Here is a 16,631-nt window from a genome sequence, read left to right on the forward strand (position 1 = left end):
TCATTTCCCTTACACGCAGGCGCACCATTTCTCTCCACTAATACTAGCAGCGAATAGTTTAGCAGCTGATTGCCACCTCACTAGTCTTGGACTGAATTGTTTGGTGTGCGCAATAGAAACTATTTCGCTTTCAGAGAACAAGAAAAATAGGTTTATTTGTGTTATGCTTATTAATTTGTGCAGTTATTTAGTGTCTGGTAAGTTAATGTTGAAGAAAAAATACTAATTTTTATTAAAATGTATTATTTTATGTTAACAATTACTCATTTGTTTCAGCCCTTTGTATTCAGCATGTCTCTTGAAATAAACCTACATTTCTATGAAAATTGAAGCTTTTGTCTTTCTGTGGCCCACATAAACTTAAACCTTATTTATTTGGCCCGTGTTAGCCTTTGACTTTAATATGCTTGCAATAGGGGGTGTGCAGGAGGCAGTCATTCGATGTTTATGCTCGTACATAGATGTTTCTCTTCCTCTCCCTTCCTCTCTCCTTACAAGTCAATAAAAAAAATCTTAAAAATAAAAAAAAAACTGGGACAAATGATACATAATAAAGGGTTAATGTACTTCCTCTGTTAAAAGGCCTTGCAAATTATTTTTAAAAAAAGGAAAAGAGAGCCCGGCTGGTGTGGCTCAGTGGTTGAGTATCTAACTGTGAACCATGAGGTCACAGTTCGATTTCAGTCAGGGCACATGCCCGGGTTATGGACTCGATCCCCCGTATGGGTGTGCAGGAGGCAGCCGATCAATGATTCTCTCTCATCATTGATGTTTCTCTCTCTCTCCCTCTCCCTTCCTCTATGAAATCAATTAAAACATATTTAAAAAAATTTTTTCCCTTTCCCACAGCTCCTATATAAGAAAAAAAAAGGGAAAAGAGGAATAATGAACCCCTTTATAGAGGGGGGAAAAAAGGGTAAAGGATTCTTTTTTGTGAAACTCATTTCACAGGAATTTTGGCCTCTATATTAGACTGTCTCCATTGGATGGCTCACAGCTTCTCCAAGAGGAATTTAAAAAGTACTTCATGGGATTATTCTGAGGCTTAAACGCAATAATTAATGTAAAATGCTTTGTCAGTTATCTGGCACATAGTAGTCATTCAATAATTGAGTCCTATCACTGTTACAGAAAGGTAGAATAAAGTTAAGAGCTCATCAGTTAACAGTGTTGAAACAATAATGTTTTAATGGTTTGGGATAATGAATCCTCTTTAGTTTAAAGTGTAAACTGATAAATTTTTATGGAGGGCAATTTAATAATAATGTCAATGTTCATACTTTTTGATCATTTTAATTTCTTGGAGTTTATCCTAAGGAAACAAACAAGGATAAAGGTATGTATGGAACAAGGATTTTATCATAGCATGATTTACAGTAATAAGGAATTTTGAATACATTTTTTAGTCCATTTGACAAAACACAGTATAGACATTGAAAGCCATATTTATGAAGAATATTTAAAGATGTAGAGAAATATTCAATGTTTGTGATACAATTTTTTAAGAAAAAGCAAGATACAGAAGTCTATTAGTTGGATCTTAATTTTTCTAAATAAGTGGTATAACATAGCAAAAGTAGATTGGATAGAAGACCAGGGAAGGTCTTCATTGTTGGTGTGAGTCACAAGTTAATTGTCACCAGTTGGTATCTTCATAAAACAAAGATGCTGCCTCAGCCTGTGCTGAAGTCCCATTGGGTTTCCCCAACCCCTTCCTCCCAGCCTACCTGGTGTGGCACCAGGGACAATGGCTCTTTTAACACTACGGTGTCGGGTGAATTTCCCGCCAAAATATAAGATGGCGCGGGCAATTATTTAGGTTTCCCGCGCAAAATCAGAGTTAGTTTAAAATGCCTATATTTTTTGAAGTATGGGTTCGATTGAAATGAAATTTTCGGTTTCTTGTGTAAAAAATGAAAATTTATTCAATCACAGACATTTTTTTATCTATTCAGTACATAAATAATTCGATATATATAAACTAAATACGAAAAACCCAAAAAATACTTATTACCTAAAAATATACACATATTTTTAAAGTTTAAAATAAAATTTTCATAATAAATCAAAACAAATAGAAATTAATAGTTTTTTAGCGTATGATATTTTTCAAAACACGCCCCTTTATGTAGAGGTATATTGCAAAATTTGCACATGTAGCGTGTCTCACTGCGCAATTTATGAACGGAACATACGCGACACCTTCTCAAAATGTTTTTCTTTTTTCCACTTCCGACAATTGCCTGTAACGTATGCTTTCTCATGTCCATCGATAGCCTGCATGGTGGATCAGATGTAGGTGGTTTAGCCCGCATTCCAGAAGTAGACGGTACTGGTTGAAGGTCTGGAACAATGTCCATGTCCTCTGGAATATCATCCGTCAACCAGTGGATAGCTGTTTGTTTCAAAAACATTTTAAAACCCATTTTTCTTTGCCTCACTGATTTGTAAACTGCATAAGAATTAAATAATGCGCAATTTATCATATACATTGCCAACCTTTTTGTCCATTTGACCGTCCTCCGCAATATCGAATAATATGAAAGGTATTGGTCGGCCCGGTCAACACCTTTCATATGTTTATTGTAGTCAATGAGTGCATTCGGTTTGACAATTTTCTTTTTTGATGTTCTGTCAATATTCTGACTTTCTTCCATCTCCGCAGAATGAATCGAAGAAATCAGGTATAGAGGCTTTTTTGATTGCCACACTTGTAACAATATATCATTTTTCCTTATAAATTTTGTTTCACCTTTTTTCAAAGAAATTGTTTGAAAATCTTTAGGTATACCTCGATTTTTCCGGATTGTTCCACATATTCTGAATTTGTTTTTCATAAGTGCTTCACAATTTGCGACGCTATTATAATAATTGTCCATATATATATGGTACCACGAATCAGTGTATGGAGACACTACTGTTTGTATCGTTTCCAATAATCGCTTTCCTTCGCCGCAATAAATTTCCATGTTACAGATATATCCTGTATCACTTTCGCACAACAAACGAACCAATATTCCATATTTAACGATCTTGCCAGCATTATATACCCTAAAGAATAATCTTCCCCTCCAAGGTACGATCCCTTCATCTAGTGATAATTGCTGATGAGGTTTGTAAATATTTATAAATTTAGGCACAAAATAATCTAGTACTGGTCTCACTTTGCAAAGTCTATCTGATTCATTTACGATATCCGCATTATTATTGAAGTGCCAAGCTTTCCATATCTGTCGGAACCTGTCTCTCGTCATCGTTTTACCAAAATATGGCGTCTCCGTCCATGGCTCCGTGGTCCAATAGTCATCTCTTCTATCTTTGCGCACCTGTCCCATGAGAACAATTAACCCTAAAAACTTCTTCATCTCTTGAGGGGTTATATCTTTCCACTTTAGGCTTTTTTTTGAAAGTTTGAAATTATTCCTATTTTGATTATAATACCTGTTTGACTCCTCTACAAGAAATTCAAAAAAATCATCTCCGATAAATAATTTCACGGCATCTTCTATATTATTTATAACAGCATCTGTGTTTAATCCTTGATGCCCTAAAAAATCTTCTAAGACCGGTGGATTATCAACATGCGACCATTCTTCTCTCCCGCCTTCTATATCTGACTCTGAGTCAGAGCTGGAGCTCGAAATTCTTCGTCGCCTCAATGTCCTGGGACGCACCATTACTTCATCATCACTAGAATCTTCATCACTTGTACTCGCATTTTCAAGATCGCTATCACAAGAATAATTGGACAACTTGTCTGCACAAAACTCATCATCACTATAGTCTGAATGCTGCGACATTCTAGGTTAAAGCAAATAAAAATAATACTAACTGAAAATAGCGGTACTCCGATAGATATCTGATATAAAAAAATAATTATTATGCGAACACTTTGCGGAACGATTTTATTTTATTTGGTTAAAAAATTCTATATGAATGTCTTTATCACAATATATTTAAATATTTAAACACGTAATAATATTCACAAAACTCAAAACTAAAGACGTCCGGACACAAGAAGTATTTCTCAATAACTATTCTCTTTGCATGGTGAGATATCCAGGGATATCGGTTATAAAATGAGAAAACAATACATTGGTACCCTAACGGTATTGTACTCGACCAGCGCCATAAAGTGTTCTCTACTTACAAGGGATTTTTATGATACCTATTACCCCAATGGGTATGAAACGGTTCGCATACGCAGGTAGGTATCTTTGTGAACGGCAAACAAACAAATATTTGGTAATACGCAGTTACAATCGGCCCGAGTTTACACGTTTCCCGCACTCCACCGCAAATCTATATGAACCGAGTTAAGACGGCACCCGCGGAGTACGCGCAATTCACGCGAGCCGACTTAACTCGTTTCCCGCAATCCAAGTGTTAAGTGAGGGAATACATGTAGTGCCCCTATGTCCATTTAGAAATTCAGCAAACATTTTTCAAGTACCTGCTATATGCTGGGCACTGTGCTAATATCTCTAACCTTATCTTATTTAATTAAACATATTCTTCATAACCTTAAAAAAAGAAAAAGAAGTAGACTGGAAGGAAATACTACAAAAATTTTAATAGCAATTATCTTTGGTGGGATTAGTGATTTTAATTTTTTCATACATTTCTACAGTAAAGCTGTTATACAATAAACTTATGTAATACAATAAACTTATAGAATAAATTTCCATCACCAATTAACTTCTGCTCTTTCTTTTCTCTTATTAAAAAAAGCAGCAAATACTTTCTCTAAAAAAGAGAGTGGTATGTTTTTTAGGTTTACTCTTTAGGAAAGTAGATCAATATGAGATAGAGAAAATGGGGATAGTTTAGGGGCTTGAGTGAAGCACTTTACATTATTTAAGAAAGAAGGTAAATTAATAAATTACAATGTGTTCTCTTGAGTTTTCAGAATTTTAGAAGTCTAACTTTAATCTGTTCATTTGAAGTATAGTAGCACAATAATCAGGAAGATAAATATGTCTATTATGAAAAGTCAAGGAGAGCCAGAAGATTAGATCAAATACCTGGATAACATAATTCCAGAAAAAAAGTATTAACAGAAAGAGGTGTTACACTTGAAATTGGTTTCAAGCTTGCTGTAGGATTAAAAAGAAAGAAAACGATTCTCATGAGCCAAGAAACTCAGCTTCCAGCACAGCATCAAAGAGTTTAATATTCTAAGTAGCTGCTCATAGTTGGAAGAAAACGGAAAGTTTCATGGAGAAGGTCTTTGAAAACTTGTCCAAGTATAAACTCTTTTATGTGTTTAATTATTGGGATTTGGATGGAGTTAAAATAAGTAATTATCATGGTGGCTTTCACAGGTTAGTGGTCTGCAAATAAAGGAATAAGCTCATACATAAAAGGCAAATTATAATTGTTTTTCATATTTTGCAATACATATATTAACATTTAAACACTGGTTGAAACTTTTTTGTTTCTTCTTTGTTTACTATAAATTTCCATGTAAAGCATTTATAGCTCTATACAATGAAGGCCTCTCACCACATGATTTTCTATCATGTGACCTCAACACAACCTTTTAAAAAACTGTATGTTGACCCAACATTTTTTTTTTTTAAACAAAAATCACAAATTCTATTGGAGTCCATAGTAGAGGCCCTAGATTTGGTTGGTGGTGGAGGACAGTGTTCAGAGATCTCACCAGGGAGGATAGGACATTTCGTGAGGTGTCAGGTTAATCATGCTAAGGACTTCTGACCTTGAGACAGATCATCTTGCCATGAGTGCAAGACTGGAGGGAAGGTGGCCCGTTAGGGGTGGTTGCAGTTATGTAAGGGCAAGGGTGATAGCAGCTTGTGAGATATACTCTTGTTTCCTGATTCTGTAATATTTGTCAGTCATGTTTAAGAGTGTTATTAGTCTAATACAGCTGTTTTCAACCTGTGGGTCGCGACCCCTTTGGGGGTCGAACGACCCTTTCACAGGGGTCGCCTAAGACCATCGGAAAACACGTATATAATTACATATTGTTTTTGTGATTAGTTACTATGCTTTAATTATGTTCAATTTGTAACAATGAAATTGGGGGTCACCACAACATGAGGAACTGTATTCAAGGGTCGCAGCATTAGGAAGGTTGAGAACCACTGGTCTAATATCTTCTGGAGGTCAGGCATTGTCGAGTAACACTCCCTCCACGTTCTGCGTGGAGTAGGGTTCGGTATCTGAAAGTGGAGCCCCACAACAAATGAGAGAAAAAGACACGAGATAATTTTGCAATATTGGAGGACCAGGCGGGCAAGTCCCGAAGGACTTCCACCCATGTTCAAGCTGCTCCAATCTTTTATTGATCTGGAGTAGCCCTTAAGGTAAGGAAGTTTCAATGACACACAGATCAGCAGACAATTTTCAGGAGTAGACAAAAGTATCTGATTAACTCATCAATAGATTTCCCAGTGTAGGCAGAGTAACTGATTAGCTCATCAATAGATTTCCGAGTGTAGGCAGAGTATCTGATTATCTCATCAATAGATTTCCAGGAGTATCTGATTAACAATAATCAACAAGGATCTACATAAGTATCTAAGGAATTAAGGGAACTAAGGTGGGGATGCTTCAACTATTATTACCTAAATTAACTGAGTGGTTCCTAGATTAACTGGATGGTGCACAGCCCTGACCTTTGCTAGGACTTTCAAGCCCTGACCTTTACTAGGACTTTCAATGGCTACTAGCTTTTGGGGGGTCTCTGTCTAAACTCAGCTAGTGAAGACAATGAATGGACTCTGGCAAGGCATCATATATTTTTACTCTAATATATCTGAAGAGTTGTGTGTCTCAGCCCATGCTTTTGTGGCACAGCATGATGATGTCTTATTTCCAGTGCACACATATTTTCTTTCATTTACTGTATCTTATGAATTCAATATTTTTATTTCCCTGGTAACCTAATGGGAAAGTAAAGTATATCAATTAGCTTGTACCATGAAAAGTTCACCCCTTACTTTAGATATGTTATTCAGGATACTTTCTCTTCCATTGTTTTGTTGTTGTTGCTAGTACTTGACACTCTGATGACATTGTTACATTAAGGAATGGTAAGGAAATTAGGGCCTGTTAAGTTTGCAGCTGCATTTTATGGTCATTAAAGAATGTTAATCTCTACAAAACATACTAGGATTAATTTTTGAAATAGTGAGGAATCTTCCCTCCCAAATTTAGCACAAGGTAAAGAGGATGGTGGGTTAACGCTGATGAAGAGCCTGCTTTTCAATAGTGAAGAATGAATGAAAGGTGATGCTTTAAATACAGCTGACACATTAAAGGGTATTATTAATGGTCTCTTTTTGAACTCACCACTTTTATTTGTATCCCTGTTAAGAAATTTATTATTTCTTTTTCCTTGTATTTATTAATTCATTTAAAAAGTATTTGTCTCCTTATGAGACATGCCATATGTAACATGCATAAGTATTTACCCACAGGCAGGTTAGAGTATAGTTCTGTTCAACACACATGCTAAATATAACATGTATTATAGTTAGACATGTATAGGCCTACCTAGTTGCAGATGTGTATGTCCTATAACTACTAATTTGTTGCATTGCATTCAGTATGCAGTAAATATTTTTGAAGGAAGGAAAGCTGGACAGTTGAAAAGATTTCCACCTCCACTAGAAAAAAGGAGCAGATAAATTTGTTGACTCCTCATTGGAGTCAGCATCATTCCTTTCATTCAGCTTAAGGCTTTCTGTTCTTAAGTTAGCATAATATAGATGATGCTAGATCACCAAAAGGACTGTTTAAAATTCACTCAATCAGCTAAATGTTTTGCCTTACTTTAAGGTGTTAAATCTCATTTCAAAGAAAGTCGTGTGTGTGTGTGTGTGTGTGTGTGTGTGTGTGTGTGTTTGTGTGTATAAACATCTGTCTTTTTGTCAGTAATATTGAAAAAGACTGATTTATTTAGCAAAAAATTGATTTTTATTTGTAATTATTATTACCTGTTATAACTTGGGACTCATTTTTTTTTGTTTTTATAGGCGAGTGGCCGAACTTTTTATGTTTGATTTTGAAATCAGTGGAATCCATCTAGACAAAGAAAAGGTAAAACTTTCCTTTCTGTTTTTTGGGTTCTCTTGTTTTACTAATATTTAATTAGTATCATTGTTGCTACAGTCCTCATGTACAGCTTGAATTTGCATATTGTAAAACTGCTTAGATCATTTATATTATGAAATTCTCCTACAGGTTGTATTTGAATGTAGTGCTCTCCGGAAGTTGGCCTGTCACCACGATAATTCAGAATTAAAAATGACTTTAGACAGTAGGGATGTTTTAGATGTCTTGGAATTAGGATGAGATGGGCAGTATCAAGAAAGACAAGGCAAATGAGTGAGAAAACTGACACCATTAAAAATTAAGATCTGGAGGTAGAAGTACAGGGATATCATTAAGACCTTTACCTAGGTATATTTATTCATACTATAGATGTCTTTGACAGATCTATACAGTTTTGTTCCTGAAGCAGTATGTATGGGTTGTGCAATGTTTAAGCTGATACTAGAGAGGCCTTCTATATTGTCAGGACTCCTCATTTTACAGGTGTGGAAACAATACAGTGTTTTATTCAAGTTCCCATCCTTAGTTTCCAGGACTCCTAACCCTGGCCACTGCTCCTTCCAGAACATGACATCTTAAGAAACTGAGTGCCTCATTTCAATATCAAGCTCCAGGTTGGAAGAATGGGGGTGACTTGACCACCACTGAAAGACTTGCTTGCTCCACAGTAACTCCCCTACATGCCTGCAGTCTAGACTACTATAGTTATGCTTTATTTAAAAAAAGTTTTTCCTAATAAGTGTAATATAAAGCCACTTAACCAATTAATAGAGATTAGTTTATTAGAGTATCTTGAAAAATAGAGGGCCAGGTTTTGGGATATATAACATATAGAATAGATTATGTCATTTTGATTGGTGCAGGGTTTGAGCAATGCTGAGGCTGCTCACACATGACTCCTGGCCTAACCCTAAGCCCAGCATCCACAAGGATAATAGGCTATACTGTAAATTCACATTGCCTAGAATGGACACATTTTCCCCTCTCCAAGTCAATTGTTTACTTCCCTGTACAGTGATACCACCATTCTCAGAGTCATTCAAATAAAATTTTAGAGTCAGTTTGCATTTTTTCTACTCCCAATATTCTCATATCTTAATCAGTGACCAAGTCCCTGGATTATTCCTTTAGAGCTTCTCCTGCATCTGTCTGCATCCCCCAAAAAACTCATCTTGATCCTTATCACCAAATCCCTAGGCTGTCCTACAGTCCATTGTCTTCCTGACACTCATTATAATTAACAGCGGTTAAGCATTTGCTATTCAAAGCATATATCGCTCATCAGATCTTTTTTTTTTTTTAATAAGGAATGAAAGGCAGATTTTCTTTTTTTAAAAAAATATATTTTATTGATTTTTTACAGAGAGGAAGGGAGAGGGATAGAGAGCTAGAAATATCGATGAGAGAGAAACACCGATCAGCTGCCTCCTGCACAGCCCCCACTGGGGATGTGCCTGCAACCAAGGTACATGCCCTTGACCGGAATTGAACCTGGGACCCTTCAGTCTGCAGGCCGACACTCTATCCACTGAGCCAAACCGGTCAGGGCTCATCAGATCTTGATAACAGCTTTGAGGCTGGTGCTACTATTATTCCTGTCTTATAGATGAAGAAACTGAGACATCTAGAGCAGGGGTCTTGAAACTTTTTAATCAGGGGGCCAGTTCACTGTCCCTCAGACCGTTGGAGGGCCGGACTATAGTTTAAAAAAAAACTATGAACAAATTCCTATGCACACTGCACATATCTTATTTTGAAGTAAAAAAACAAAACGGGAACAAATACAATGTTTGTGTTTGCATGTGGCCCGCGGGCCGTAGTTTGAGGACCCCCGATCTAGAGGATATGTGATTTATACAAAGTTACAGAGCTAGTAGGTTGCATATTACGCACAGATGGGGCAAAAGTAGTTTTACTTTTATATTATGGAAAATAATACAAAAATTAATAATAATACAAGAATAAACTCTGTGTTTCATGTACTTACAACTGTAAATCTACTTTTGCCCCACCTGTATGTCAAACACTCTAGAGTCTAGAGCCTATTCAGCTAGCCCTTCCTACAGTTCTGACTGACAGTGGTCAGTCTAACCCAGTGGTCGGCAAACTGCGGCTCGGCAAACCGCGGCTCGCGAGCCTCATACGGCTCTTTGGCCCCTTGAGTGTGGCTCTTCCACAAAATACCGGCTCTTCCACAAAATACCGACTTCTGCGCATGGGCCACAAAGTTTCAATAGCACTGTATGTGCGTGCCCGCACGTGGTATTTTGTGGAAGAGCCACACTCAAGGGGCCAAAGAGCTGCATGTGGCTCGCGAGCCGCGGTTTGCTGACCACAGGTCTAACCTGTCTGAACATTGGAATCATTTCCTTCAAGCATTGACTTGATTGTTACTCTCCTGTCCAGAACCTTTCAGTGACTTCCCATTGTCTATTGAAAAAGTATAATAAGCTCTCCCTGTGCCTCAGTGAATTCATGATACTCTGTCCTTCCATTTGTGGTTCTGTGTCATCCTCCTCTGCCTGCTCACCAGGTTTGTCCCCCTAAAATCCCTGTGAAGACTTCATCTTCAGCCGATGGTGTCTGCAAAGCTTCATCAATCTCCGAGGTGGAATTCTGTATTCAGATGAACTCATATTTTACTTATTTCATGCACCTGACATTTATCTTTAACTGCCTTTTATTGAAGTTGTTGTTATTATTGCATCTAAATTATATGCTTCTCAAGGATAGAGTATGTGGATCATATTTTTAATGCATACCAGTTTTGGACTTAATAAAATATTGAATGAATGTATAATGAATCATAATAATGCCTGATAATATTAATCAAGTTTGATGTCTTCAGGAGGAAGGCTGTAGCTGAATGGTTTAATCATTTTATTTAATCCTCATGAAAGATGTTTTTGAAACTTTACTAAAAAGTATTATGTGTCAAGTCAAGGTCAGTTTCACCAGTATTAAACTTGTTCTCTTACGTGTTTTTTTTTAATCCTCACCCGAGGATATTTTTTACCCCATTGATTTTTTTAGAGAGAGTGAAAGGGAGGGGTAGACACAGACAGAGACAGAGAAACATAAATGTGAAAGAGACACAGGTTGGTTGCCTCCTGCACATGCCCTGACCAGGGACAGCCCTTGACCAGGAATCAAACCTGGACCTTTCAGTCCATGGGCCAATGCTCCAACCACCCAGCCAAACTGGCCAGGGCTATCCTATGTTTTTATAAGAATAGCTGCCCTTCCTAGAAAGTAACTCCCTGGGATCCATGGACATTAAGTCTCCCTCTTGTAACTTCTATGTCTGTTCTCTAAGGTGCTCCGCAAGGACAGGATAAAAGAAAAATGTTACACTTTTTAAAAGAAAGATCTTGAAATAAACCCAAGAACATAATCTACAAGTCGTAGTTTTTTTTCTTATTTAATTTGGAAGGTCTCACTGAATATAATTTACATAATTCCCTTTGAAATTAAGGGAAGTATATGTTTTTAGTGATTATGTAATAAATAACAACAATTTCATAGACTTCTTAGAGTTCAGAGTACTGCTCATTTAGTTATCTCAAGATAATGAAATGCCTAGCAGATTGTTGGTGAAGTCGGGAAGTAAACCCACTTTTTATTTTTCCAGATAAAGAGTTATTTTTTATTTATTTATTTTTTCATAGTAAAGGCTTTGGGGGAAATTTTTGGATCCTGGAATTTCTTTCATCTTTTCTGTTATTCCATTTATTACCATTAGGTGGTGCTAATTGGCCATATCAGAAACAAAGTAGGCATAGAGAAATCTGGACTATAAAGATGTTGGGATATCTGAAAAATTATTTTTCACCTAAAGTTTGAATTTTCTATATTGAAAATGTTTGGTTATTAATATATACTTAGTTTTTAGCATCTTATCAAATGTACACCTGCATCTTATATATTTATTTTAAAAATATTTTAGTGCTGCTTAATCATTTTTTAGGGTCTACAGGGGTGGGCAAACTTTTTGACTCGAGGGCCACAATGGGTTCTTAAACTGGACCAGAGGGCCGGAACAAAAGCATGGATGGAGTGTTTGTGTGAACTAATATAAATTCAAAGTAAACATCATTACATAAAAGGGTATGGTCTTTTATTTTTTTAGTTTTATTCATTTCAAACGGGCCGGATCCGGCCCGCGGACCGTAGTATGCCCACGGCTGGTTTAGAATCTGTTAATAGCTATTGACTCCTTTTCCAGAAAGACTTCCATTTGTTTTCACATGATGCCCATCATGAGCCCAGGTCCAGGTGCCTGTTTAGTTTTCTAGTAAAAACTGAAAATTTATCTCTTGTCCTCCGGTAGACTTGAACTATAGTTTATATTTCTTTCGAAATATTTGTGTCACCCCTTTGCTACACATTTTTTCCATAGATTGTGTGTCCTAAAAGTGTTACTGCCAAATAAAATTCTCATAGATGTGCCAACACCATCTCCAACATCACCTATGGCTATCTGAGGACCAGACAGTGAGAGTCTGACAGTGAGGGCCAGGCACAAAAGAGAGAATATGTGGTCCTGGCCTTATGGGCTCCAGTCTAGTTCTCACCACTCCACTGCTTTCGTTCTCTAGATACCAAAGTATTTGCAAAATTCAGAACTCTTAAAGTGTTCCCCCTTCTGGAAGTTCTCTACACTTTGTGAAGAATTTTAATAATTCCTTTCTCCTCACCTTTTTAGTATAATCTTCTAAGATAGTATATTTTCTCACCTACATTTCAAATACTTAACTTTTAATCTAAAAATACTTTTAAACATTGTATTGACTAGATTCAACTACAGTCTCTTAACTAAGCGGTCTTTTGGGGGATAAGGAAAGATTCTGTACTTCCTAATATTATTCATCTCAAAGATTAGTTATATAACCTAGACATAAAATAGAACTCTAGAAATTATGTAAGTCTTAAAGCATGTAAACACTGTACAACATAGGATAATCTTTTTGTCTAGACATGTCTATCAAAAATAGAATTAACATATTGCAAGTATGTTATACATTTAGTACATAAATAATATATTCAATATTCATTTTATTATTTAATACTAGAGGCCTGGTGCACGAAATTCATGCACGGGGCGGGGGCAGTCCCTCAGGCCGGCCTGCACCCTCTCCAATTTAGGACCCCTCAGTGGATGTCTGACTGCTGGCAGTCGGACATCCCTCTCGAAATCTGGGACCGCTGGCTCCTAACCGCTCACCTGCCTGCCTGATGGTCCCTAACACTCGCCTGCCTGCCTGATGGTCCCTAACCACTTGCCTGCCTGCCTGATGGTCCCTAACCACTTGCCTGCCTGCTTGATTGCCCCTAACTGCCTCTGCTTGCTGGCCTGATCACCCCCTAACTGGTCCCCTGCCAGCCTGGTCGCCCCCTAACTGGTCCCCTGCCAGCCTGGTCACCCCCTAACTGCCCCCCTGCTGGCCTGGTCGCCCCCTGACTGTCTGGAAGGAAGTCGGATGTCCGGAAGATGTCCAGTCAACCCGGCCTAATTAGCATATTATCCTTCTATTAGTATAGATCTTATGAAACTATAAGTCAAATATTAATGTTGATTTACTATCTTTATAGACATCTATATGTCTATTTAATAGACATCTACCAGATGTACTGGTTAATAATGCGGATTTTTTTCAGTAGATGGGGTTACACATATGTTGATATATATGCGATTTGATATGTATGCTATTTTGTTGTATTGACAACAAGCTTCAAAACTTCCTATGTCAAATTTTCTGAAGGTGTTAACATCTTAGATATTTTTATGCTTAAAAATGTCGAATTTCGTGCCAAAAAAAGAGCATTTGCGGGAAGTTTTAATTCATTATTTTGAAGAGAAGTGCTGCCGAAGCTTATGGGAAGTTTATGGTGAACATGTTCCATCTCAAGATACTTGTGAACTCTGGTTTAAATGCTTTAAAAGTGATGATTTCGATGTGAAAGACAAAAAACGTCCAGGTCAACTGAAAAAGTTTGAAGACCAACAATTACAAGCATTATTGGATGAAGATGTGTGTCAAACTCAAAAACAACTTGCAGAAAGTTTAAACGTTGCTCATCAAACAATTTCTGATCGTTTACAAGCAATGGGAAAGATTTTAAAGGAAGGAAAATGGGTGCCATGTCAGCTGAACAAAAGACAAATTGAAAACCGAAAAGTCATCAGTAAAATGTTGCTTCAGTGGCAAGAAAGAAAGTCTTTTTTGCATCGAATTGTGACTGGTGATGAAAAGTGGATTTATTTTGAGAATCCCAAATGCACAAAATCATGGGTTGATCCAGGTCAACCATCAACATCAACTGCAAGGCCAAATCGCTTTGGAAAGAAGACAATGCTCTGCATTTGGTGGGATCAGGAAGGTGTGGTGTATTATGAGCTTCTAAAACCAGGTGAAATTGTTAATACTGATCACTGCTGACAACAAATAATCAATTTGAACCACGCTCGTGAAACGACCAGAATGGGCCAGAAGACACGGCAAAGTAAATTTGCTTCCTGATAACACATCATCACACACTTCAAAACCAGTTAAAGACACATTAAAAGATCTTGCCTGGGAAGTATTAACCCACCCACTGTATTCACCAGACCTTGTTCCTTCTTTTTAGATTACCACTTGTTCAGATCGATGGCACACGCACTTTTTGAGCAGCACTTCAAAAGGTATGAAGAAGTGGAAAATTGGGTCTCTGAATGATTTCCCTCAAAACAAGAAAAGTTCTATAGGGATGGTATCCACAAATTACCTGAAAGATGTGGGGGATGTGTAGCTAGTGATGGACTTGACTTTGAATTAAGCACTTTTGATGATTCTCTTGAAATTATGGGTTTTCTTTGATTACAAAATCTGCATTATTAACTGGTACACCTGGTATATGGTTATTAAATTAGTTGTACAATATTGCTTAAATGCCTTTAAATAACTTTTACTCCCCCACATCCCCCCCCCCCCCCACCCCCCCCCATATAGCGTAAAAGAGCAGTGGACCTGAATGTTAAAATCTTGGATTTGAGTAGTACATTTCTTATGGGAGCCAACTTCCCCAACAAGATTGAGAAGCATCTCTTACCAGAACACATTCGCCAGAACTTTATACTTGCTGGAGATCATGTAATTATTGATGGTCTACATGCAGAATCACCAGATGACTTGGTATGTGTATTCCATTTTCTTATAGTTCAGATCCCATCTGTGTGCTGCTACTATCTTAAACCAAGCCCAGATTCAGTGATAATGTAATACTACCATTACAAATACTTCAGTGTTGCTAACATTTTTAACTTTGGGATTATTAATTCCATAAATGGTTTTAATGATGAAAATGGGTTAATTATTCATGTCTTATGAAGAACTCAATTTTAAAGTATGATAAATAATAATGATTTTCTTTTCTTTTTTTAATCCTCACCCAAGGACATGTTTTTACTGATATTAGAGAGAGAGGAAGGGAAGGAGGGAAGGAAAAGAGGGAGGGAGGGAGAGAGAGAGAGAGAGAGAGAGAGAGAAGGAGAGAGAACATCCATGTGATAGAGAAACATCAATCGGTTGCCTCCCATACATGCTCCGATAAGGGATCAAACCCACAACCTAGATATGTGCCCTGACCAAGAGTCGAACCCACGTTTTGGTATACAGGACAATGTTCCAACTGACTGGCCACCTAACTAGGGCTGAACTACAGATTTTTAATGCCTATTAGTCATCACTTCACCTGGTTAAAGGTGCTTTATGGCACATGGGTTACATACAATTTTGTCTTACCATACCCCAACAGAGAGCTGTAGTCAAATATGTTGTATTGCATACTAGTTTATGAGTCATAAAGCTTTATTTACCTTGTGCAAACCATTATTTTATTTTTATAGCTAGGATCACTTGAAGAATAAAGTGGTGAGAGTTAGCCTATATTATTATTGCATAGGCTATATATTTGTATCATGGTATTTATAGTTTTTATCATTTGCTGTTTAAATATAGGTGCGAGAAGCTGCTTATAAAATTTTCCTTTATCCCAATGCTGGTCAAATGAGATGTTTAGAAGAATTGCTCAGGAACAGAGATCTTCTGGCAAAGTTAGTAGGGTATTCTACATATTCACACAGAGCTCTCCAAGGAACAATAGCTAAAAATCCAGGTAAGCCTGTTTATCCAACTTTTAAGGACAAAATAGAATTTTTTTGGAACTAAACTTCTGACCTTAAAGGTTTTTCTTTGAATTATTTTGACATATAGTTGACATACCATATTATATTAGTTTCAGGTGTACAACATAGTGATTCAGTGATCACCATAATAAGTCTAGTAACCATCTGTCACCATACATAGTTATGATATTGTGTACTCTATTCCTTATGCTGTATATTATGTTCCCGTGGCTTATTTTACAACTGGAAGTTTGTGTTTCTTAATTTTCTTTCCCTTTCCTGCCCACCCTCCTCTGGCAGCCATCAGTCCTCTGTATCTATGAGTGTATTTCTGTTTTGTTTTGTTGTTCTTTTTTTTTTAGGTTCCACATATAAGTGA

At 37.0% G+C, this 16,631-nt stretch overlaps 1 protein-coding gene across 6 annotated transcripts in view; it reads left to right on the forward strand.

Moving 5' to 3' along the window:
- MIPEP (mitochondrial intermediate peptidase) overlaps nucleotides 1-16,631 on the forward strand; it is a 262,517-nt gene that overhangs the window by 20,424 nt on the left and 225,462 nt on the right. For all 6 annotated transcript variants that reach the window (XR_011470789.1, XM_070409161.1, XM_070409162.1 and 3 more), the window contains exons 5-7: nucleotides 8,007-8,070; nucleotides 15,078-15,260; nucleotides 16,086-16,242. Coding sequence is in view for 5 of the 6 variants with exons in the window: in XM_070409161.1 (XP_070265262.1) it covers nucleotides 8,007-8,070; nucleotides 15,078-15,260; nucleotides 16,086-16,242 (404 nt within the window). In the remaining variant the exon portion in view is untranslated. The remainder of the gene's footprint in view (nucleotides 1-8,006; nucleotides 8,071-15,077; nucleotides 15,261-16,085; nucleotides 16,243-16,631) is intronic.

Source organism: Myotis yumanensis, unplaced genomic scaffold (genome assembly GCF_028538775.1).
Source record: "Myotis yumanensis isolate MYYU_CA2020_CCGP unplaced genomic scaffold, mMyoYum1.0.hap1 SCAF_3, whole genome shotgun sequence".
In the NCBI taxonomy this organism is placed as follows: domain Eukaryota; kingdom Metazoa; phylum Chordata; class Mammalia; order Chiroptera; family Vespertilionidae; genus Myotis; species Myotis yumanensis.